This window comes from Odocoileus virginianus, chromosome 7 (genome assembly GCF_023699985.2).
Source record: "Odocoileus virginianus isolate 20LAN1187 ecotype Illinois chromosome 7, Ovbor_1.2, whole genome shotgun sequence".
In the NCBI taxonomy this organism is placed as follows: domain Eukaryota; kingdom Metazoa; phylum Chordata; class Mammalia; order Artiodactyla; family Cervidae; genus Odocoileus; species Odocoileus virginianus.
The window spans coordinates 25345285-25369904 of record NC_069680.1 but is presented as its reverse complement, the minus strand read 5'-3'; the positions used below and the strand labels follow the sequence as shown (position 1 = coordinate 25369904).

The window sequence follows — 24620 nt, the reverse complement described above, 5'->3', positions numbered from 1 at the left end:
ATATATATGTATAGCATTGTGTAGAGATCACACAATTAATTGTGTAGAGTTAGTATAATGTTGTATCATGTATTCATGATTATATATCACAGTATCTGGGAATAAAATGGCAAACTATACTTCAAACAATGGTACCCATCAAATACAGATTTAAAGTACAGATTTTTGCTTGTGTTTATTGGTGCAAATGGTTAGAGATTTGTGTTGCTAAATCGTGAGCCAGAATTGCCAGGTGAACATATTAATATGGTGGCTCTTGATTTTTGCGGTGACAGAGTCTTAAGCTTATTACTACTTGGAGTTTCATTCAACCAGTGTAGGAGAGGTGAAGGCAGAGGAGGCAGGAGAGAACTAAGCCTTTTCTGAGGACTGCTCTGCGGCAGGATGACTGCACGTCCCCTCTTCAGAGTGGGGATAATAATGACTACATAGAGTGGGAATAATAATGATGATGACTACGTTATCCATCACCCACCAAACATTAGCAGATTATTAGCCAAATAGTCTCCCGTGGATGTCATCTTTGTGTCAGAGGGTGTTTGGAGGCTTCGAGGCATACCCCAGATGGAGACCGAGATGGAGTGGTCTTGTGTGTGAGAGACAGGAGAATCCAGAGGTCTGTGGGCCCCTCACATTCTGAATTTTCTCCCAGGGTTCCGAGCTGGGAGGCTGGTCCCTGGGCCGTTGGACCCATGACGGAATTGACATCAACAACAACTTTCCTGACTTAAACACGCTGCTCTGGGAGGCAGAGGACCGACAGAACATCCCAAGGAAAGTTCCCAATCACTACATCGCCATCCCTGAGTGGTTTCTGTCTGAAAATGCCACGGTGAGTAAAAATACCCCATCATCTGTAAAGCAGAGGAGGCCAAAGTAAACACCCACTGCCACTGGCAGAGGATGTAGCATTTAAGAACAAGACAAAATCACTTTTTTCCTTTCAGGTCTTCTCCAAAACTAGGGAAGTGTGCTAGATAATAACTACCTATTAAATTGAAATGCGAGGAGATTCTTCCCAGAAGAGAAATCATTTAATTAGATTCCTTTGCAGTACTTTCAAAAAAAAAGAAAAACCCTTCACTTGAATTGTGCATGTTCATTAATGTCATTATTACCCTTACGTTTGGCAGTGCTGTGAAATTTCAGTGACATTGTCCTTAGACCTCACTGATTGCTTGAGATATCTTATTTTTATTTCATGAATCCCTATGGATTTATTACTCATGGTGCTTCTTTGGAAAGAAAAATGCATTTGGATGGGAAATATTTCCCCCAAATTTCTTAGGTCTAGTTAGCAAAAAGTATCTTGTAGAATAAATAATCTTCACAAAATTTCTCATGCCTCTTATTATCTCCTCTACTCACTGTAAATTCTCTTATAGCCTTAGTCTTTGGCCCCATATGCTCTTTAAGAAGGTCTGCCTTGATTGCTATATATGTGAGTGCTAGGTTTGGCTATACCAACAGAAAAAGTGGCCTAAAGAGGTAGAAATGTCAACCTCAGATACACAGATGATACCACTCCAATGAAAGAAAATGAAGAGGAGCTAAAGAGCCTCTTGATGAAGGTGGGAGAGGAGAGTGAAAAAGCTGGCTTAAAACTCAAATTCAAAGCACTAAGATCATGGCCAGTCCATCCTAAAGGAGATCAGTCCTGAATATTCATTGGAAGGACTGATGCTGAAGCTGAAACTCTAATACTTTGGCTACCTGATGTGAAGAACTGACTCACTGGAAAAGACCCTGATGCTGGGAAGGGTTGAAGGCAGGAGGAGAAGGGGATAACAGAGGATGAGATGGTTGGATGGCATCACCGACTCAGTGGACATGAGTTTGAGTAAACTCTGGGAGTTGGTGATGGACAGGGAGGCCTGGCGTACTACAGTCCATGGGGTCGCAGAGTCGGACATGACTGAACGACTGAACTGAACTGAACTGAACGGAAGATCATGGCATTCAGTCCTATTACTTCATGGCAATTATGTGGGAAAAAAGTGGAAACAGTGACAGACTTTATTTTCTTGGACTCCAAAATCATTGCTGATGGTGACTGCGGCTATGAAATTAAAAGACACTTACTCCTTGGAAGAAAAGCTATGACAAACCTAGACAGCATATTAAAAAGCAGAGACATCACTTTGCCGACGAAGGTCCACATAGTCAAAGCTATGGCTTTTCCAGTAGTCATGTAAGGATGTGAGAATTGGACCATAAAGAAAGCTGAGTGCTGAAGAATTGATGCTTTCAACCTGTGGCGCTGGAGAAGACTCTTGAATCCCTTGGACTACAAGGAGATCAAACCAGTCAACTCTAAAGGAAATCAACCCTGAATATTCATTGGAAGGACTGACACTGAAGCTGAAGCTCCAATACTTTGGCTACCTGATGCAAAGAGCCGACACATTGGAAAAGCCCCTGATGCTGGTAAAGATTGAGGGCAGGAAGAAAAGGGGATGACAGAGGATGAGATGGTTGGATGGAGTCACTGACTCAATGGGCATGGGTTTGAACAAACTCTGGGAGATAGTGAAGGACAGGGAAGGTGGGCATCTTATAGTCCTTTGGGTCACAAAGAGTTAGACATGACATAGCAACTGAACAGCAACAACAATGAGGTAGACTTTTTTTTTTTCTTTTTTCACATAAAAGGACCCTGGGGGCAGATGGTTTAGGGCCAGGCAAATAGGAGCCCCGTGATCATCAGGAACCCAGACGTTGTCTTTCTGCTTCCACATGTTAGCAGTTGGACTTTCATTGTCAGGGTCATAATCCAACTTGGCAGTTCCATCATGGAACCACAGCTGTCATGCCTTCAGAGGAAGAGTAGAGAAAAGGTTGAAAAAAAAAGTCCTCCTCTCAGATAAGTCAAACCACTCCAGTGTTCTTGCGTGGAGAATCCCAGGGACGGGGGAGCCTGGTGGGCTGCCGTCTATGGGGTCGCACAGAGTTGAACACGACTGAAGCGACTTAGCAGCAGCAGCAGCAGAGAAGTCAATGAACTTTAAGAGGCATTCCTAGAATTCCTACATAATACTTTGTTTAAATCTTATTGGCCATGATTTAGTCTAAACATGATATCAGTGCACCAAAGGGAAGGCTGATGAATGCTATATTTTAGGCAAGCACATTTGCAGTCTCAAAAATAATTATTAATTGACTTCTCTTCTTGAGGAATCAAGGGAGAAAGGATGGATAGATAGAAGGCAGCTCTCCAGTTCTTTCTCAGAGCTCCAGCTCACATCACACGTGGGTACCACTTCCTGGAGGAGAGCCAGCCTGGTTGCCTCATTTAATGTTGCACAGGATGGTGTCATCCGGTCTCTCAAGAAGCAAATGATGGGGACAGACAGGGAAGTACCGCATGGTTTAGTTAGGATGCCCAAGGACGGCTTATGGGGGATAAAGGACTTGGACCCTCTAGGTCTTCTGAATCCTTTCTCACATGCTAATTCCATCCTAGAAGTCTTCTTTTTTAAGCTAACATACTAGTGACATCTGGCAAAGCTGAGGATTCAAGTGATGTTATAATTTGGGAACCCTTGGACCAAAATTGGAGCATGGTTGCCAGCTTTCTTAGCCTTGAGGTGTTAAGAGAGAATTATTTTAGCACAGTGATGGGAAGTCCATGAATTTCAGTCTTTGCATTAAGATCAGAATCTAGTTTTTGAGCTTGTTCTTTAGAAACACAGGGAGAATTTCACAACCCCGCCATCACCAATACCTTTCTCAGTTATGGACAGGTGTGATAGATAAAGTGATGATGATGAAAGTGTTGTCCCTTCAGTCGTGTCCGATTCTTTGTGACCCTGTAGACTCTAGCCCACCAGACTCCTCTGTCCATGGGATGCTCCACGCAAAAATACTGGAGTGGGTTGCCATTCCCTTCTATGGGGGAATCTTCCTAAGCCAGGGAACAAAGCCAGGTCTCCTGCAGGTGGATTCCTTACTGTCTGAGCCACCAAGGAAACCCCCTGAGATAGATAGAGATTTGAATAACAATTAACAGCCTTGACATAGGAAACTGTAAGAATTCTACAAGAAGTAGGAGTATTTATTGTTCTAAATAATCCCTGGAGCATTTTCAAAAATTGATGGCATTCTGGCCTATAATGGAAACCTCAGCAAAGTTCAGAAAATGAGAGCCAGGCAGACCATGATTCTTTCACCACCATACAATTAAACTAGCAGACAGTATGAAAAGATCTCTAAGTATTTAGAAAATTTAAAAAAAAAAGAAACTTCTCAGTAATGGGTCAAAGAAAAACTTCACATTGGCAACTAAAAATAAGTAGAAATTAATGATAATGAGAACACTAAATATCAAAATTGGTGGCTGTTTTTCAGTCCCTCAGTTGTGTCCGACTCTTTGCAACCCCATGGATAGCATCACACCAGGCTTCCCTGTCCTTCACCATCTCCCGGAGTTCGCTCAAACTCATAGCTATTGAGTTGGTGATGCCATCCAACCATCTCTGCTGCCCTCTTCTCCTTTAGCCTTCAATCTTTCCCAGCATCGGGGTCTTTTCCATTGAGTCAGCTGTTCGCATCAGGTGGCCAAAGCATTGGAGCTTCAAAATTGGTGGAGAACAGCAAAAAATGCTTTCAGAAATTTATATTTTTGAATGATTACATGTCAAAAGAAGAAAGATTGAACATCAACTAACTTAAGAAGTAAGCGAAAGAGTAACAGAAGAAACCCCCAAAAATGTAGAAAGATTTCGATTAAAAAGAGCAGAAATCAATGACATGATAGAAAAAAACCAATAATTTGTCTGCAGAAAGAAGCATTTGATAAAATTTAACAACATTTACAATGATTCCTCAGGGTGAGGAGAACAGTTTTAAATGGCATTTATTATAGAAAATTGGTAAATTCAACTACATCAAAATAAGGAAGCCCATTCAGCAGAAGATTTTCAAAACTATCATAAAAGCAAATTAAAAACTGAGGTGTTATTTGAAAATTATTTAATTGGAAAAAAACTAGAATTTTTAAAAGAATAAAGAAAAACAAATGAGAAAAATAGAAACAACAGAAAAATGGGTAAAAGATACGCAGAGGCAATTCATGGAGGAGGAAACATATGGTCAGAAAACAAGGAAAGATGTTCAGCATTACTAGTGCTAAGGAAATGCAGATAAGAGAACATTTGACATCCATTGATTGGGAAAATTAACAGTAGCCAAGCGTTGGGGAAGACACAGGACAGTGAATCTCTTACTCATAGTGAGAGCTTAAATTAGCACAGTAACTTTGGAAAATAACTTGATTATTTTGTAAAGTGAAATATGTATATATCTATGAGTGAAGTTATACTTCTGGCCATTTATGCAATATAAATTTCGGCACAGGTATAGGAGATCTGGATTCAGTCCTTGGATTGGGAAGATCCCCTGGAGGAGGGCATGGCAACCCACTGCAGTATTCTTGCCTGGAGAATCCCCATGGACAGAGCAGTCCATGGGTCACGAAGAGCCGGACTTGACTGAACAATTAAGCACATCTTAGCACAGCCCACCAGAAGACGGCGCAAGTTAAGAGCAGTGCTGTTCACTATAGCAAAAATGGAAAATTTTCTGCATGCCCATCATAACAAGAACAGATAAATGATGAAATCTTCATATTGAAGTGAAAAAGACTGAACAATATAGCTTTATGCAACACAGATTAGTCTTACAAACATGTTAAGAGGGAAAATTTACAGAAGACAATAGTATGTTATCCACCCTTTTTTTAGATCAAAAGAAATTAAAGCCAAGTAATACATATGTGTGTGCCTGCTCAGTCGCTCAGTCATGTCCAGCTCTTCCAGACCCCATGGACTGTGGCCCACCAGGCTCCTCTGTCCATGGGATTTTCCAGGCAAGAATACTGGAGTGGGTTGCCATTTCCTCCTCCAGGGAATCTTCCCTGACCCAGGGATCGAACCCTATGCATACATGTATGGAGTTAAACAAAAGAGACTCAGAATCATATTGTTTAGGATATAGTGATTACCTCTGAGTGAGAAGCAGGAGGATGGGAATCACAGATGTGTGCAGAACGGTCAATAAAAGCTGACCATTGGGATGGATGGTAGGTTCACAGGTGTTTATTATATCAAAATATGAAAGAAGAGGACGAAGCATGGATCCATAATGAGCCTGCATTGTGAGCTGAATTCTATGCTTCATCCAACTCAAGCCCCTGATGTGTTTAGGAATAAAAACAAAGCTTAATGAATCCTTCAGGTTACTTTCATTCCTTAATCAATTTGCTATACAGCACAGTTAGACAATTTCCAATGTTTATTTCTTTTCCATTATTAGTTTTTTTTTCTACTGGAATTATCTTCAGAGATACCAGTAACTTATGACAAATATTTGATTCATTGATCAGTATTTGACCGTATCAAGTTTTCCAGTTTTAGCTTTTGTTTCCTTGCTTTCTTCTCTCCTTCCTTCCTTCCCTTCCTGCCATTCACCCTCTTTCCTTCCTTTTTTTCTTTTAACTTTTTAGTCATAAAAAGTTCAGCATACAAAACTCGAGAGGGAGCTGTAGAGAATCCCATCCATGTACCCATCTCAACATCAACACTTATAAATTCACATTTCATCTACATAGTCAGTCACTTTCTCCTCCTCCCCAAGACTATTGAAGAAAATTCCAGACATTGTGTCATTTCATCTGCAAATATTTCATTAAGTATCCTTAAAAGATCTGACTCTCTTTTAAAGCTGTAAATTACTATTATCATATCAAAATAAACTATCTCTTAGTATTATAAAATATCCAATCAGTGTTTGCATTTCTCCTATAATCATTTTTCATTGCTCTCTCTTACAGTCTGTTTTATCTGGGATCTCATTAAAACCCATTCATTCCGATTAGTTTATAAGCCTTTCAACCCTTCTTTAAACTGTACTTTTCTCCTGTATCACTTTCTCCCTTTTTTTCTTGTAATTCTATTGTTGTTTATCTTGTAACAGCTATAATATAAGCAACTAGATTGTCTTCTAGCATTTTCTACTGTCTGGATGCTGCCCACTGTATTCTCGTGATGTAACATATTTCTCTGTGTTTCTTATAAATTAGCAGTGAGATTCAGACCACTCAGCCATGTAGACTAGAGAGGGGTTGGTAACGTAGGTCTCATCCCGCCCAGGCCTGTTTCTGTATGGTGTTTACTGGATCACAGCCATAGTCATCATCCAGGTATTGTCCAAGGTACCACACTGCTCCAGGGGTAGAGCTGAATATTTGCTACTGGCAGACTTGAGTAGTTGCAACAAGAACTTCAGGGCCCTCAATGCCTAAAATATTTCCTATCTGGCCCTTAATAGAAAAAGTGCTGACCCCTGCACTAGAGGCCTCCTCACATGCAGGGTGGATGGATTTTTAGGTGTGTGTTCTCTCATCAGGAGAGAATTGCGTTTGCTTCCCTCTCTCTATGCTGTTTGTTACCATTCACTTCACTTCAGTCGCTCAGTCGTGTCCGACGGTTTGCGACCCCATGGACTGCAGCATGCCAGGCTTCCCTGTCCATCACCAACTCCCGGAAATTACTCAAACTCATGTCCATCGAGTCGTTGATGAACATTAATTCATTGACTGACCCATGAATTCAGTGAAGTTGCCAAGTGCTGATCCTTTAATTCTGTCATTCCCTCTTTGTGTACTAACTGGAGTATTCCTCCAATAAGAAATTTCTCTGATTTCTCTTTTTATTCATTACTTCCACAATGGCCAGTTTTCCTGAGAAAAATTTTGAGATTCTAAATTTTGCTCTGATGATGCCATAAAATGACTGCTTTTCGAACTATGTCCCTGTTTGGAAAGCTCAGGAGAGAAGGCAATTTCCTTCTGCTTTTATTTCTCAAATGTGCTAAACTTGGGCATGTTCACAGGTGGCTGTGGAGACCAGGGCGGTCATAGCCTGGATGGAGAAAATCCCCTTCGTGCTGGGTGGCAACCTGCAGGGGGGCGAGCTGGTGGTGGCCTACCCCTACGACATGGTGAGGTCCCTGTGGAAGACCCAGGAGCATACCCCCACGCCCGACGACCACGTCTTCCGCTGGCTGGCCTACTCCTACGCCTCCACGCACCGCCTCATGACGGACGCCAGGAGGAGGGTGTGCCACACGGAGGACTTCCAGAAGGAGGACGGGACCGTCAATGGGGCTTCCTGGCACACTGTGGCCGGAAGTAAGTCTCTGATAGTCCTGCTGTCATCGTGGGGCCCAATGACAATGGACTGCTGGATGGAGGTGGGGGGGACCCTGTGGTCCAGCTCTCCATCTGTCCTTGGTCTCAGCAGAGTAGCTACCGTAATTAACCATGTATAAGGTGCGAGCACCCTGCCTAGTCTCTTCTTTCACCTTCACAGCAGTCTTCGAGCGGATGTGGCTTACTCCCCTTGTTATAAAAGAGGTAACCGGGGCTTTGAGATGGGAAAGGGATCTGTCCAAGCTCCCAAGGAGCAGAACTGGGATCTGTCTGACCCTGTAGTCTACTCTTAGCCGCCGAGCTGTTTGGATGTTACAGGGTCAGAGTTGGTAAGCGTAGTCTTAGGGGAATTATTGGCCAGAAAAGCAAACCCAGCAAAGGGGCAGAGAGCACACTGGTGCTTTGCAGCCAGAGCGCTGTACCCGGAGCCGTTCCCACCATGGGAGATGCCCCTTGCTGCCAGCCCTTGGAAGGAGGGGGCGGGGGAACAGTGAGCCCATGCTCAAGACTTTTTCAAATCTCTCATTCACTGGAGGCCCACCCCCCACCCCCGTCCCACGGGGGCGTCTGGTCAAAGTCCCAGTGTTGTGATGCAGGGAATGTGATGTCCTGTCCCCAGCATCCACTGAAGACAGAGAGGAAGCCCAGCAGAGACTTCAGTGATTCTTTCGCAGCAGCCAGAGGACCTCATGGTCCAAGTTTCAGGATCAGCCCTTTGTTTCCTGGGTCAGGGCTGCTCCTGGCCTAGAGTTCTCGAGTGAGGAGAGTTGAAGACATCACATTCCCTAAGGTGTCTCTGTACTGGGATGCCAAGACCCCAGATGTAATGTTTATTGTTCATTGCTTATTTTCTTGACTTTGTGAAGGTTAGTCAAACTACTCCGTGTCAGATAGACCTCAGTTCAAATTCTAGTTCATCACGTAAATGCTGTGTGGCTCTGGACAAGTTACTTTGCCTTTCTGAACCCCCGTCTTTTCCATTTGTAAAATGGGCTTGATGTTAATGGTGATGATAAGGACAACGATGATGGCCACCCTGGGACTGTTGCGAGGATGACAGGGATGGTGGATGTGTGTTCTGTGTCTTGCTTGTCAGCAGCACTGTTATAAATTCCCACCCCTCTTCTCCCCCCTCTTCTAGGAACGTGCTCACCATGAAACCTCTTTTATGAGCATATCCCTGTTCTCTGTTTTACTCTACTGATTCACTTTAATATTATTTTTCCTTTGCTAGAAATTCAGCCTTCACAAACTTTTCAGGTATGTTTCCACTCTGGGGGAAAATTTTTTTAAAAGAGTAGGCATATTTGTTCCCTTGGCCATTTTAAAAAACTAAAACATGCAGAAAGCTTGCCATTTTTTCCTTGGTTACAAACCAAGCAGAGTTGTTTTATTTTTCTCCATCATGGCTTTGCTCTGTTCAAAGTAAAAAAAAAAAACCCTAATTATCAACTATCAATACCCCTAGCCCTGTCTATCAAGAAAAATATTCTAATAGCCAAAAGCATGCTTGCTTGTTCAGCTCTAGCCCTAAAAGCGTACAATAATCTTTATGAGGAGTATCTGTGTAGTTTTTGTGGCTGCTGTGACTAAATTAGGTTCAGACACTGCGGAATTTGTCAGCAGCAGGTCAATAGCACCGTTCTGAGAAGTCGGTTGCTATCTAATCACATGGGCAGCATTTGATTTGTTTCTGTCCATTATATTTTCCATTATGCCGGGGACTTTTGTGGCAGAGCCATGTGGTGGCTCGAGCCTGTTTAATCATTCTTCCCGCAGGCGGTGTGATGAAGCCTGCAGATTCATTTCTTTGTAGACTAATGAGATGCGATTTCTAATTTCCTTTCCTCCCCCCGCCCCTCCACTTCTCCTTTGTGTTCAGGTCTTGCTGGCTCATTAGCAGTGACCGACAGGTCTTAGCTAGTGGGAGTGGGCCGCTGGGGAGAGGGTCCAGTCCTGCTCAAAAGGCACATCGTTTGCCGTGTGTGTGTTTCAGCTCCAAAGAGATCTGAGCCCTTCTTTGTGTCAGATGCCATCCGGTGTCCTCTCCCGATGAGGAAGGCAGATGTTGTGACAGCTCTGGGCACACGGTGCTCTAAGGAATGTGATGTCCTGTGTTCCCGTACTGAAGCTGTGACTAGAGCAGGATGCCAGGCCCAGGGAGAACATAGAGGAGGTCTCGCCATCCCCAGCCAGAACCCGAGGCTTGGGAAGTGCTATCAGGGTCGCCCCACACCTTCTGCCCACATGTTTCACTTTCGAAGCCATTTCTCACCCAGGATTCTCTGCTGCACCACATTCACTAAAGGACTGGAATTCAGTGTTAACCATAGCCTGACTCAGGCTTTTCCACCGTTCTCCTGGTTTCTCATCATTTTCCCAATTCTTTGAGTACTTCCGCTGCTATTGAAGACACACACTTATTGCAAAGGGGCACCCCAGGTGGCACAAGTGGTAAAGAACCCGCTTGACTTTGGAAGAGACAGCAGAGACGTGGCTTCGATCCCTGGGTTGAGAAGATCCCCTGAAGGAGGGTATGACAGCCCACGCCAGTATTCTTGCCTGGAGAATCCCCAGGAGAGGACAGAGGAGGCCTTCAGGCAGGCTACAGTTCATAGGGTCACAAAGAATTGGACACAAGTAAAGTGACTAAACATGCATGCATGCGTGCATGCACCTACTGCAAAATGGCAGGCCCACCTCAGAGTTTTAAAATCACATTTATTTTAGTACTAACAAAGTCTAAAGTTTGGGATAATGAAAAGTGTGTGTGTGTGTGTGTGTGTGTGTGTGTGCGCACGCGTGTGCACATGTGCATGCTTGGAGCAGTCCTGCGATTCAGGAGTACCTGCTTGTCATGCTGCTCCGTGGGCGCAGTCCACAGGCCACCCTGCACTGTCTGGGATTCCACGTCTCAGGTTCCACTGAATGAGCTAGCCTGGTATTTTGACCAACCTCCTTCAGCCAGACCAGGCCCTGCAAGGGATTTCCCATGAACTTGACGTTGTTCCAGCCTGCTTATCCCCTTGCTGTTACTTTCCATATTTTATCACAAATGTGATCAAAGGTCCATGGCTGCTGACACGTGAATGGTTCAGATCTGGAATCTGGTAGAGAGAGAGAGAGAGGCTGTATGTTTTGCACCATTTTCTCTGTGACTCAACCAATCAGGCAGCAGGTTGATACAGAAGTGCTGTTAACACCCAAAGCTGTGATGTGATTTTTATACAGACTTTTTTGCTTTAGGATGCTCCATTGAGCACTCCAAGGAGGGAGGGAAGATGGGACAGGTGAGGCTGGTGGAAGCACAGGAGGACCTTTTACCCCCGTCCACAGAGGAACCAGCCCCGCCGACTCCTGCTCTCTGCGGCCTCGACTCTCAGAACCCAGGGAAGGCTCGGTGGAGGCACCCTCTGCAGGGGGAATCCTCCTGGATGTCACTTAGGACACAGTAGCACTGTGTTCTTGCTAATCACCCTGTTGCCCAAAGCTGAAAATGTTGAGTAGAGATCCCCTGAACTTCATGCCATCTGACATTCATTTGTTCATTTTGCAAATGTTGGGTACTTTAGTGGGATGGGGCCCCCAAAAGATATGTCCACTTCCTAATTTCTGGAACTTGTGTACGTGACCTTATTTGGAAAATGGGTCTTTGTAGATGTTGTTAAGGATCTCAAGATGAGGTCATCGTGGGTTGCCCCGATGGACCCTAAAATCAGTAACGGATGTCCTTATAAGGGACAGACAGGAGAAGACACAGACACTGAGAAGGCCCCGTGAAGACAGAGGCAGAGGCGGGAGTGGTGTGGCCACAAGCCAAGGAACACCACGGGCCATCGGGAACTGAAAGAAACAGGAAGAGCCTTTGGAGGGAGTGTGGCCTTGCCAACACCTTGATTCTGGACTCCTGGCCTCTAGAACTATGAGAGGATAAGTTTCTGCTGCTTTAGACCACCCAGTTGGTGGTCCTTGGTACCAGCAGCCCTAAGAAATGAACACAGGGACCAAGTCTTGTTGTAGGCATGTCAGGATGTATGTGGCTGTCTGCTCTCCAGCTGGGTGGAGAAGACATTTGTCCTACAGTCCCTGAGCAGGGGTGAGCAAGTTCTAGGCAGGTGGGGTTCAAACCCCAGCTCTGTCCAGACACGTGATTCTGGATACATTCCCTAATGCATTCCTGGACCATCCTCTGCCTCAATTCTCTTGTTTGTGAAATTGGGCTACAACTACCTACCTCTCTGCTGGTTTGTGATGAAGAGTAAGTGATCTTGGCCCCAGAGCGCTAAAGACAGGTTCTGGCTTATGTAGGAACTCAGTAAATGGTGAGATGGATAGCTGTGTTCATGAGTTAGAATAGACAACTACAGGTTTCATTCCACAGTTACAGAGCTGTAGCTGAGAGCAGCATAATGACTGAGCTAAATTTAAACACTAAAATACACATTATTAATGATACCTTTAAAAATGGCAAAATAAAAGGCAACAGAAACAAAAGAAAAAGAGACAATAAGAATTTAACAAGATAAAAAAAAGTGGGGCTTCTCTGGCGGCTCAGTGGTAAAGAATCCGTCTGCCAATGCAGGAGACACGAGTTTGATCCCTGATCCAGGAATATCCCACTTGCCGTGGAGCAGCTAAGCCCGTGGGCCACAGCTACAGAGCCTGTGTCTGAGGCCTGGGAGCCACAACTACTGAAGCCCTCGGGCCCTGGAGCCCGTGCTCGGCAACAAGAGAAGCCACTGCAATGAGAAGCCGCGCATCACAGCTGGAGCGTAGCCCGTTTGCTGCAACTGCAGAAAAGCCCACACAGCAACAGATATCCAGCACAGCCAAAAAATAACTAAAATGATTACAACAAAGTTAAACAGGAGAAAGAAGTGATACCTCTATCCTAAAAATCGTATTAAACTGATTTCAATAAAATGAAAATGATTTTATCTAGAGGACACTTATCCCAGTCCGCCTTCTCTCAGATATGTTCTGCATATGCCTGTCTTCCCCATAAACTGTTCCAGCTGCATCTTGTCTCTCAACACCTGTCCCATCCCCCTTTCTGTTCCCCAGCAGTTGCTCTAATTAATGTTTTGTGTAGTGTAGATACTTGATGCCTCCTTGTTCAAATGAAATCCTCAGAGTCATGTGCTTGAATGTTCTTGCTGTCTCTCGTGCCCCTCTGAGCACCGGGAAGCTAAAATGTTACCTGGTTGGCTTGGCAGGTCTCAACGATTTCAGCTACCTTCACACAAACTGCTTCGAGCTGTCCATCTACGTGGGCTGTGATAAATATCCACACGAGAGCGAGCTGCCTGAGGAGTGGGAGAACAATCGGGAATCGTTGATCGTGTTCATGGAGCAGGTAGGACGTGGGCACTCGACAGGGATGGGGGCTCGCTAGAGAGCGAAGCCCTTGAGATGGCCAAAAGCCTGAGGTCAAAGCTCATCCCATCATCCTGGGCTGGCGACTGTGGTGTTGTCTCTGAGTTCTGTGTCAATGCCAGTCACTCCCGCTGGTTTATGGTGAGTGAGACTACTTCAGGGGCTCCAGATTGCTGCTCCGTTGGGAGGGGTGATTTGTGTCCAGCCAGCATGCCCAGGCTTCCTGTATTCATCTGCTGGGTCTAACATCATAAAACACACAGGCTGGGAAGCAAGAGAAGGCTGGAAGTCCAAAATGAGTGTGTCGGCAGGTTGGTTTCATTCCAAAGCCTCTCTCCTTGGCTTGCAGGTGGCCACCTTCTCACTGTGTCCTCACATGCTCTTTCCTCTGTGTGTGCACACTCCTGGTGTCCCTGTGTGTCCAGGTTTCCTTCTCTTTTAAAGACGTCAGACGATGGCGCCTTCAGTTCTTTAAAGATGCTATCTGCAAGAGCAATCAGCTTCTAAGGTACTGGTGGGGTGGGGACTTCAACATATGGATTTGTTGGGGACACAGTTCAACCCATAACATCAGCTCAGAGGCTGAGGGCTAACTGCTGCAGGTAGCAGAGTGCCACCTGGGAACAGTTCTAAATCATGCCAGCCAGGTTCTGCTTGGAGCTGGTGAGCATCTGCTTGTAGCCAGTAAGGAAGCCTTGCTGTGTATGCTAGGACCTTCACACACCTTTCTTTTCTTCTGTTCTCAGCAACACACCTGTCTTGTAGTATTGGGCAAACTGGCTTTTGTTTGGTACTAAAACTAGCCAAGTAACATCCATTCCCCACTAAGGATAGACTCACAGAAACCAGAGAGAGAAAAATGAATGTTGAACTTCAGATGACTCTACCATGACTCCCATTCATTAGGAAGTAAGATGCTGAGGCTGTATTGAGAGGTTGCCCTTCTTCCATGGGTGGCTATAGATGAGTCAGAAAAAACATCTTAGCCAGGGGCTTGGGCCGCCAGCTTCCTGATACCTGGCACCTCCACATGGGTGGCAGAGGTTGGCACCAGGTTATATCAATAGCATCCAAGTCTGATCCATGAGGGTCCTGGGAGGGTCAGTGGAGCCCACAGTGCACCTTCCTGGCAGAGAAGGCTGTGAACCTGTTTTCCTTTCTTGGGAAGCCATGAGCACACTTTTCATCCCCACTCTGGAATTCTGTGGGGGAAGGCTCCTTTTTCATCTTATATACACAGAGAAAGAAAACCCTAGTCATTCTAACGTGATGATCCCAGTTTAGCCAAAGAGCCTCCTATGAATAAAATGCCCAGGCGTAGCAGTACGTGTAAAGAGTGTCATTGGAAGTGATGGTATGTCACCTTGGATCTTCAGATGGGGAAACCCAATTGGTGTGTATCACATGACGCAGCTCATCAACGGGAGGGCCCTGGGGACTGAACTATATGTTACAGGAGCGTCTTTGAGTCTTTCCTCTCCTGTTTGATTCTTAGAATCTATTTTTTAAGTCAGTGGAGTCCAGAAAAGTCAAAATAAATGTGCCTGTAAAAATAATTAAATTCCATTTTTACGGGATGTGTTTTTTAATGAACTATCTCAGATCCTAATGCTTTCTCAACCTCTGGAACATTTTAACTCCAGTGGAAGACTCTCCAGTAGATGGACCTGAAAGGGATACAGAGATTTGCACACCAAATCCACACAGAGTTGGGGGGCTTTTGAGCCAGACGCGGCTCTGAGGCGCTTCTGGGCAGCCCTGAGCTGGCGGTAGGTTTTTCACTGTGCCGGATGGTCTGTGAGCTCCTCTGTTTCCCTTCATGTTCACCGAGTAGGTCCATCGGGGCATCAAAGGCCTGGTGAGGGATGTGCACGGAAAAGGAATTCCAAATGCTGTTATCTCCGTGGAAGGCGTTAACCATGACATCCGAACAGGTAACTGCGAGTGTCTGTGAACTGTTTCTTGGGAGGAAATACCCAGGTTCTTGAAGTGTTTGGCTTGCATTAGAACCACAGTGTGAGGTCCGGAAACTTCATCTTCTGGTCTGCCTTATCCTCTTTCCTCTAACTTTCTGTGGGAGACCCTATAAGCCAGGTGTTTAGCCTATGCTTTCTGCCTTCTCTCTGTCTCTCATTCAGGTGGAAGCCAGATGCTCAGAGAGGCTGGAGGACCCACTGAAGCTTCAGGAGGCGGGTGGGGCTTGGGTTGAGGTGTGTGAGCAGCTGCGTGCTGTGTCCCCGCTGGTTCCAGAGCTCCCGAGCTGGTGGGAGGGCAGCCTGCAGACACCAGGCACCTGCCCACTGGCTGCCTTCTTCTCTGCTGATCAGAAAGTGAGGTGAAAACACGCCCAAGCTTTCCCTTGGGCCCCAGAACTCCCATCACCTGGGATGGCACTTTATATGTTCAGGGGGAAATGTGAATCAGAGACCTTGATTTTTTGATGGACGATATTGGCCCCACGAGGCAATGACAAATGCGCGTAGCAGAGAATTGCTTGGATGCCTAAGTCAGATTGTCAGCAAGAGTTCTGCTGGAGATGGCGTGCCCACAGGCATGTTCAAACCGACACACGGAGGTTTTCGTAGGGGTGGGGGTGACTTTAGAGGGTGCTGAGTCTGCGAGGCCAACGCTTTGCTATCAGCGGCAATGAGCAGGGCACTGGGTCCTGCATGGGCTTCCCGTGGTTGCCGTGACAAAGGACCACAAATGGTGAGGCTTTAAAGAAACAGAAATGTATTCTGTCTCTGTTATGGAGGCCAGGAGTCTGCAGTCCTGGTGTCGGTGGGGCTGATTCCCTGGAGCCCCGGGAGGGTCCTCCCTTGGCTCTTCCAGCTCCTGGTGGCTTTGGGTCCTCCTGCGCTTCCTTGGCTGTGTCACTCCAGTCTCTGCCTCTGTTTCCTCCTGGATCCTCCTTTTCTGTCTCTTCTGAGGACACATCATTGGATTTAGGACCTACTCATGTAATCCAGGCTGATCTCATCTCAAGAGCCTGAATTACATAAGCAAAAACCCCTTTTCCAAATGAGATCAATTCGCAGGTCCTGGGTATTAGGATGTGGGCCACTGGGGGGTTAGGGAGTGTGGCGGCATCACTGGACCCAGGGCAGGTTCTGCCCAGGTATAGGGAATGAACGCACCATCAGCAAGAGAAAGGAAATCATGATTGTCATAAAAAAAAGACTTCTTCAATCGCAAACACCCTTGAACTGGGGGAGATGAGATGAGACACGGACTTGGCCTGACCTGAGCCTGGTGGTCTGAGAGCTTACCCTGCGCCCAGGCAGCCAGCCGCCCTGCTCATGACGTGGGGTTTCCCAGACACACAGGGAGAGGCTGAACGGGCACGGAGCCAGGGGTTGAGACTCTCCATGGTGTGCCCTTCCCTTGTCCATGCTGTTCCTCCTGAAGGAGAGAAGGGGCCTTTTCCCCACTAGCTGATCACACGCGTGGAGACCCTGTCCTCCCCGAAGCGATCCCGTTTGACCTGCGGGGAAGCAGAGGCTCTGGACGGGGAGAGGCTGGGATTCAGTACACGTCAAGAGTGTCACCCTGGCCCAGGTGTTCTTCGATGCCAGACTGCCCGCTCACGTGCCTGACAGAGAAGGACAATTATCATGCCAATGGGTGACACGCACCTGAAATGCCATGAAGCAGTGGACTACGGAGTGATGCCCTGAATCACCTTCTCTCAAGGCAGTCAACCTGTTTCTTCACCCAGCCGTTACTTCCCGAGCATCGCACCGCTTGTCCCCCTTCATCTTACAGCTACTGACCATGAGGCTGCCCACTGGGCTGCATGGCGCGTGGTCCATAGGAGCCCCACTGAACTGAACTGAACTGAACCGAGCCCCACATAGACAGGCACACACTCATCCATCCAGTCATTCACTTACTCATTCCTTCATTCCACAGATGCAGATTGTAAACTTGTCATGGGCCAGACATTCAACAGACGGGTAATCCTTATGGATCAAATGGGCTGCCTGATCTGGTTCTGCCCAGGACTTGTATTTTAAACATTATTAATGGGCTCCTATAAAAGACTGATTCGTTAAAGAGCATGGAACAATCCTTGGACCATTAGCGCCTTGTAGGCAATGTGAGAAAAGGGGAGTTTTAAACAGAGTGGGAGATAAAACGCCCACGGGGCCCCACAAGACAGCAGAGAAAACTCTGCTTGATGAGCTCGGAATTTCAAGCCCTTGTTATCAAGGAGAATTTTGATGAGCTAATGGGAAACTCAGCTCGCTTCCATTTATTCCCCCAAAGTAATCTCCCAGCACCTCATTACAGAGGAATCCCGTGTGTCATGGACGGTTCTTCATTCTGTTAGTTTCAGGGTCCTCCCGTGCTCCACGTAAGCTCTGAATCTGCCTTGATTTCTGTCTGAGGCTTATGTGATCTGATAAGTTTTATTCCAGGAGGGATTTTGCATAAAATAAGCAGGTGAATGAAATGGAATTCCCCAGGGAGTGAAGTTGGTAAGGATGCTTTCTAAATGCATGTAAATGTGCTGCCCCACACCTGGCTCAGATTGCCACGTGACTGTCTTTTGTTCGGGTGACACTAACCCAACCTGCTAATGAATGGCCCTCCATTAGGACCCGGCTTCCATCCACCCATGCCGGGCAGTGCCAGCTCCCCATGCAGCCCCGCAGAATGCTGCCCCCAAACACATACCTGGCAGGGCACCATGATAGAAAGGCTGGCACACCAAAGACAGGGGGTTGAGGAGGGTGTGAGAGGGAGCCTTCTGCTGTTGCTGGGAGAAAAAGAATCCCAAAGCCATCTTATAAATCTGAATTAGTAGTGCTGACAAGCATGTATTCTTTATGGATTTCTTTCACTCCTCTGGCCCCCTGAGCACCCCCCTTGTTGAGAACTTGGGCTGCCCCTTCCCGGGGCGAGGGTGGTGGTTTCAAACTGACCTCCCATGTGTCCTTGAGGTGGACACTCCCACTGACAGGTCTCACCTCCAGGGGTCTTCATCAGGGTAGGCAGCTGTTGGCAGGTGGCCGGTTCCTGACCTTAACTAATCCACCCCTGCGTTTGTGGGGAGAAAGTACCCACAGTAGTTGAGACGTAAGGTGTTGAACTTCTCGCAGGAATAGGACATTTGGGTTCATGTTTGCGTGACTGTTTGTCTGCTTCCTGCTCAATCCAGCTGGCATGCTTGGAGGAAGCACTGTTGAAACCCAGGGTTGAGTGGGAACGAGGAAGCACAGGCCGTATGGAGCCCGGGGCTCAGCGCGGGGCCGGGCCGGGACAGGGGGCTGCTCACACTCGGGGCACGAGGTCTGGAGGAGCAGAGGCGCCCCCGGAAGGTGTGCCTGGGAGCTGAGGGTTTGGAGGAATGTCTCAGGGGATGCCTGCCCTGCCCAGGAGGTTGGGGTCACCTGATTAACTAGACAAAGATAGCAGGATGCGGCTCTTGGTCTCTGAAAAACCATGAAGTGACATTTTATGTAGTTGAGAACCTTGCATTTTCACTGGAGAAAGATGCAGGTGCTGAGAAAGACAGGGAGATGCCCGCCTGTGTTATATGCCCGGGGCTCTCATGTTGAGGCCTGCTTACCAGGTAGCGGACTCTGAACGTGTGGTGAACAACTGCCTGCGTATTTCATTTTTCACAACATCTTGTGATTTTGTGAGCTCACTGCATGCATTGCATGGGCCGTGTCAGATAAATAAGAGATTTGTGATGTCAGTTTAAACGTGGTGCTTCAAAGTGTTATGTGTGCGTGTGTGTGTGTGTGTGTAAGATACATATTCTTGTCCATCCATTAGAGGACTTCTGGACTCGTTCAGATGAGTAAACCTTGCCCAGGCCTACATAGCACTTGATCAAATCCGGCCTTTTCTCTTTAGACCAGACAGGACAGATTGTCATAAGAGAGAAAACAAACCTGGCCCTGGAAGACCAGCTGATCACTAGCTGTGTGACCTTGTGTAGATGTGACACTTCCCTGGGCATCCAGTTGCTCCTGTAGAAACAGATGCCGCACAACTTACCATGGAGCTCGACTTGGCCAGTCCAATGGATTGGTCCTTGTCTCATCCTTCTGTGCGCTGCGTCGGAGTTGACATTCCCTTTTTGGTCCATCTAGTCAAGGCTATGGCTTTTCCAGTAGTCATGTATGGATGTGAGAGTCAGACCATAAAGAAAGCTGAGTGCCAAAGACTTGATGCTTTTGAACTATGGTGTTGGAGAAGACTCTTGAGAGTCCCTTGGACTGCAAGGAGATCCAACCAGTCCATCCTAAAAGAAATCTGTCCTGGGTATTCATTGGAAGGACTGAGGCTGAAGCTGAAGCTCCAATACTTTGGCCACCCCATACAAAGAACTGACTCACTGGAAAATACCCTGATGCTGGGAAAGATTGAAGGCAGGAGGAGAAGGGGCTGACAGAGGGTGAGATGGTTGGATGGCAACACCAACTCGATGGACATGAGTTTGAGCAGGCTCTGGGAGATGGTGATGGACAGGGAGGCCTGGTGTGCTGCAGTCCATGGGGTCGCAAAGAGTAGGACATGACTGAGCGACTGAACTGAAGTGAACTTTCTATCGCAAAGCCTCCTTAATGTCAGGGGTCCTAGTGATCTCAGCAGGTGTGGGTCCCCTGGGGAGGAGTGGCCTTGGCCTCAGACCCTGCTTTATTTAGCAAGAATCTAGCCTTGAGCTGAGGATGGACATGGGTCCAGTTAGATCCCTGTTGGATGCCTGATCAATGGTGTCACTGAGGGAGGGTGGGGAGGAGGCAGGGGACACTGCTGCCCCTGAAGCTCCAGTATTTTCATGGAAGACCATGGAATGAGGTGGAGACAGCTGGGACCTCCTTCCAGGTCACTTGGCCCAAGTCCTCTGTAGCCTTTTCCTTCTCTTTTTCAGAAGTGAAGAGCCCCACCCTCATACTACTATTCTATATTTATAGCCATGCTAAGGGAAGCCAGGAAACCAGGCACAGATGGCTTTTCAAGATGGCATTCTGTGGCAAGGGCGTACGGTTTAGAAGTTCAAGTTCATAATGAATGGTGTGTATTGTCAGAGAGAAAGGAATGTTAGCGATCATGTCTCCATCTCTGCTCATGCGTATTAACACTGCAGGGAGCCTACACCCCAGTCCCCTTCCTGTTAAAACCATTAAGGTAACGTCCCAAAAGGAAAACATCTCGGCGTCCAAAATGCACTAAGAATTTGCATCTGCCGGGGCTCGAATTCCACACTGCCTGCCTCCAAGTCTCTCCGTCCCAGTCTTGGAATAACAGGGCTGGTTGATATCTGTGTTAGAAAGGCACTGCTCTCAATTCTCCTGTTTTCTTTTCACAGCCAGTGATGGGGATTACTGGCGCCTCCTCAACCCTGGAGAGTACGTGGTCACAGCCAAGGCAGAAGGTTTCACCTCGTCCACCAAGAACTGCATGGTCGGCTATGACATGGGGGCCACGCAGTGCGACTTCACGCTCAGCAAAACTAACCTGGCCAGGATCAGAGAGATCATGGAGAAGTTCGGAAAGCAGCCGGTCAGCCTGCCAGCCAGGCGGTTGAAGCTGCGGGGGCGGAAGAGACGACAGCGTGGGTGACCTCCCAACTCTTGAGTCATGTCCCGGACCCCTGCAAGTTAAACCACCTTGGTTGTAGCTCCATAGAAGACTCAGTCCTTGTTGTTTTCTCTGTACTTCATGAAGGCCTGGGAATATGTGTGCACTGCAAAGCTGGTCCCCAGGGGGAACTTAGGATAGTTTCTTTGGTCTCATTTATCCAAATAACTTGGGCAAAGCAGCAGAGGAAGGCTGGTAGAGGTGAAATAATTCAACAGGCCAACCTGGGACTTGAGAGAGAGAGAGGGAGGAGCTTGCCTGTTGAGGGTCTCCGGGTTCTAAAAGAAAGGAAACGGGTGCTTCTCCTGTTTGCGTGACAGTAAGAATTCCCGGTGCATTTGCAGTTTGCACAGTGAAAATCTCAGCATGCCCAGGGCTCTGCCGTCCCAAATGCTACCAGCTGAGATGCTCACAGGCATTCTAAGAACCCACCCTCTCTGGCCCCAGGACATTCTGAGCTGCTGCAGATGAATCCTGCACTCTGTTGACAATAGAGACGTTACCAAGTGAGCATCAGCCTGCCTCTTAATTTAGCTTAGTTCCCCTTTCAACAAAGGATCATGCTCATAAAAGGAGAGAAAGGCTGAAATAATTCAGGAGTGAACCTGCGCAGCAGGCATGCATTGGGTCGAGTGGTGTGCGGTGGGGCCCAAAGAGAACCCCCCAAACTTCCTGCTGCTTCAGTTGGGGGCTCCCTGAACAGGGACAGCAGGAGGTGCCAGCCTCCCTAAGGAGCCAGAGCAGTTAGCCTGGCTCTCTGACCTGCTGGGACTTGAAAAGAGCAAAAGAAGCTGACCGCCAGCCCTCCCTGTTCAATATAGTCCTCCTTTCCTGGAAACGAGCACTCCTAAGCTGGCCTGACATCACCCTGGCAGTTATTTTTGGTATGTGGGATGCTGGGCCATCCAGATTAGACTCCATTTGATGAAAAGCTCTTAGAATTATCAGGGAGCCTTGGTGTGGGAGGGGTTATTGAATCTCCACGCAAGAGCACAGTTTGTCTCGCTTTTTGTTAATGTTGCTGCCTCACTGACCTGGGAAGAAGAGAAAAATAAAGCAAGTGCTGAGATCCTTCTAGTCGTGTGGTTTTCTCGGGTAGACTCGCAGCCACCCAGACGCTGTGCCCCACCTCCTCTCTCTGCACTTGGTCACCCTGAAGAAGGTGCCTGTTCTAGAGGGGCAGCCTGTACCCGGCTCAGGGTCCGTAGAGGTGCGGCCAGCTGTCTCCCCTGCCTCCTGCCCCGGGTGGGGATGGGGGCGCCTGAGCTGGAGTGAAGTCATCTTGACACTTGGGACCCACTAAGTAACTCCTGGAGCTGCCAGGGAGAGCCTTCCCAGAAAAGAGTCTCATGTCACTTTTTGAGAATCTACACAAGACATCGGCAGCCTTATAAAGGATCAGATCGTAAATATTTTAGGCTTTGCAGGCCATAAAATCTCTGTCACAAGTACTCAGCTCTGCTATTCTAGTACAAAAGCAGACTTACACCATATGTAAATCAAGTGGGCGTGGCCGTGTTCCAGTAAAACTTCATTAAAACATGTGGCAGAGACTTCCCTGGCTGTCCAGTAAGGGTAGGACGCTATGCTTTCACGGCAGTGGACTGGGTTCAATCCCTGGTGGGGGAGCTAAGATCCTACAAGGAGGCCAAAAATAAAAACATGTTGCAGCTGGGTTTGACTGCAGTCTGGGGCATTGTTAGCTGACCCCTGCTCTTCACTAGAACCCTCTGCGGTGATGGAGATGTCTGATTCTGTGGTACCTCACGCAGCAGCCACTAGCCACACGTGGCCTTTGGGCACTTGAAGTGGGACTCATACAACTTGGGGAAAGCATTTCTAATTACATAATTTGAATTTAATTTAACTTTCTGTAGTCATATAGCTATTCACCACGTAGCTCTCCATGAAGCCTGTTGTAGAAAAACCTTCCCCTTGCAGCGTTAGTTGTGACAGGATGACAATAGAAAGCCCTTGAAATGATCAACCAGCCCTGCAGTTCAGAAAGATTAGCATTCCAAGGGCATCAGCAGACGGTGGATCGGCAGGTCCCTGCCGCAGCCTTCTGGGAAGCTGGTCCCTGCACTTGGCGCCGAGATGACTCTCATTGCCAGCGTCTAGCTCTGTAACCCGTGGGGCTGTGGTTCACCATCTGCTGTGTTCAGCAATTCTCGACCCTCTGCAAGCGTATCTTCAGACTTAGCCCATCCACAGGTGTCTGGTTTGCAGGCTGGAGCTGTGGCTTCCAGGCCTGGCACTGCCCTTTAGTATATGATCTCGGGCAGGGCAGCCTCTCTATTCTCTCCTCTGCTCCTATGGAGCAAGCCCGTGAGCTTGTGGACTGTGAAGGCCCGTGGGGCTGTGGTGTCCCCTGATCTCTGGGGAGAGGTGACATTCCAGATCCTGATGCTCTGGTCTGTTGGAGCTGCCCCTCTACTCAGCCCCTTTGGTGGGCTCCCCGTTGGCTCCATAATAATTCAGCAGCTTCTCCTCGCTGAACCTTCAAGCCCAGACCATATTCCTTCACCTAGTTCCTGGGGCTTCTCTCCAACTGGACTTCTCTCCTGCTCTCCAGCCAGAATTACCCCTCCTGGACCTTGCTGAGAGGTGGCCTTGGGCCTCTGCATCCCTGTCTCTCCCCACAGCTGGAAACCTTCCTGTTCCTCTCAAAGCCATTTTCAAATGCCACCTCCTACAGGAAGCCTTCCTTACTCTCACAACATGAACGTGTTGGGACAGATCGGCAGGGCCCTCAGGGCCTCTGGTTGTCCAACTCTTTCTACTAGGACTCGTCTCATGGCTGATTTTCCTGGTCATTGTCCCAGAATCTCCCCAAGGGCAAGAATGATGTCATCACCCTGGGTCTCTGCCCCACATGGCTGGCTCAGCTTCCTCCTCACAGTGCGTGCTCAGTAAATACGTGTGGAACTGAACTAGCCTTGTGCATGCGCTGCTTTTTGGTTGTATGTTTTTGGCCACACAGCACAGCATGCAGGGTCTTAGTTCCCCCTCAAGGGATCGGACCCGTGTTACCTGCCCTGGAGGCATGGAGTCTTAACCTTCCTTGGACCACCAGGGAAGTCCTTGCGCTGCTTTGTAAGATTCCCTTAAAGGTTAAGAAGATGTGATTTCAGAAATTGAAAAGTTGTAACATGGATTTATTCAGTATGTTATTACCTCTTCAAGAGTCTTCGCTTTTAGAGGTAAGTGTTAAGACTTGACTGAATAGAAACATGTCTGAAAGATTTGTAGAAGGTTTTGCTTTCCATCTGGACGTCTTTCGTTAGAGTAAAATCAGCACAAAACATCTGCTTCTGGCAGAAAATCCTGTTTATCCTTACTCTCCCACTCAGGGCCCAGGTGACCACTGCAGCCCTGCTGTTTTTAATGTCACCTGCGTTTTTGGTGAAAGGGCATTTAAGGAGCTGCTCAGATC

The 24620-nt window shown here is 47.4% G+C and overlaps 1 protein-coding gene across 2 annotated transcripts in view; it reads left to right on the top strand.

Annotated features, from left to right (window-relative positions):
• CPXM2 (carboxypeptidase X, M14 family member 2) overlaps positions 1-22253 on the top strand; it is a 134240-nt gene extending 111987 nt beyond the window's left edge. For both annotated transcript variants that reach the window (XM_070470378.1, XM_070470377.1), the window contains 5 exons: positions 653-832; positions 7891-8188; positions 13426-13565; positions 15420-15519; positions 20913-22253. In XM_070470378.1, coding sequence (XP_070326479.1) covers positions 653-832; positions 7891-8188; positions 13426-13565; positions 15420-15519; positions 20913-21166 — 972 coding nt within the window. In that variant the 3' untranslated portion in view covers positions 21167-22253. The remainder of the gene's footprint in view (positions 1-652; positions 833-7890; positions 8189-13425; positions 13566-15419; positions 15520-20912) is intronic.
• The last annotated feature ends 2367 nt before the right edge of the window (positions 22254-24620 follow it).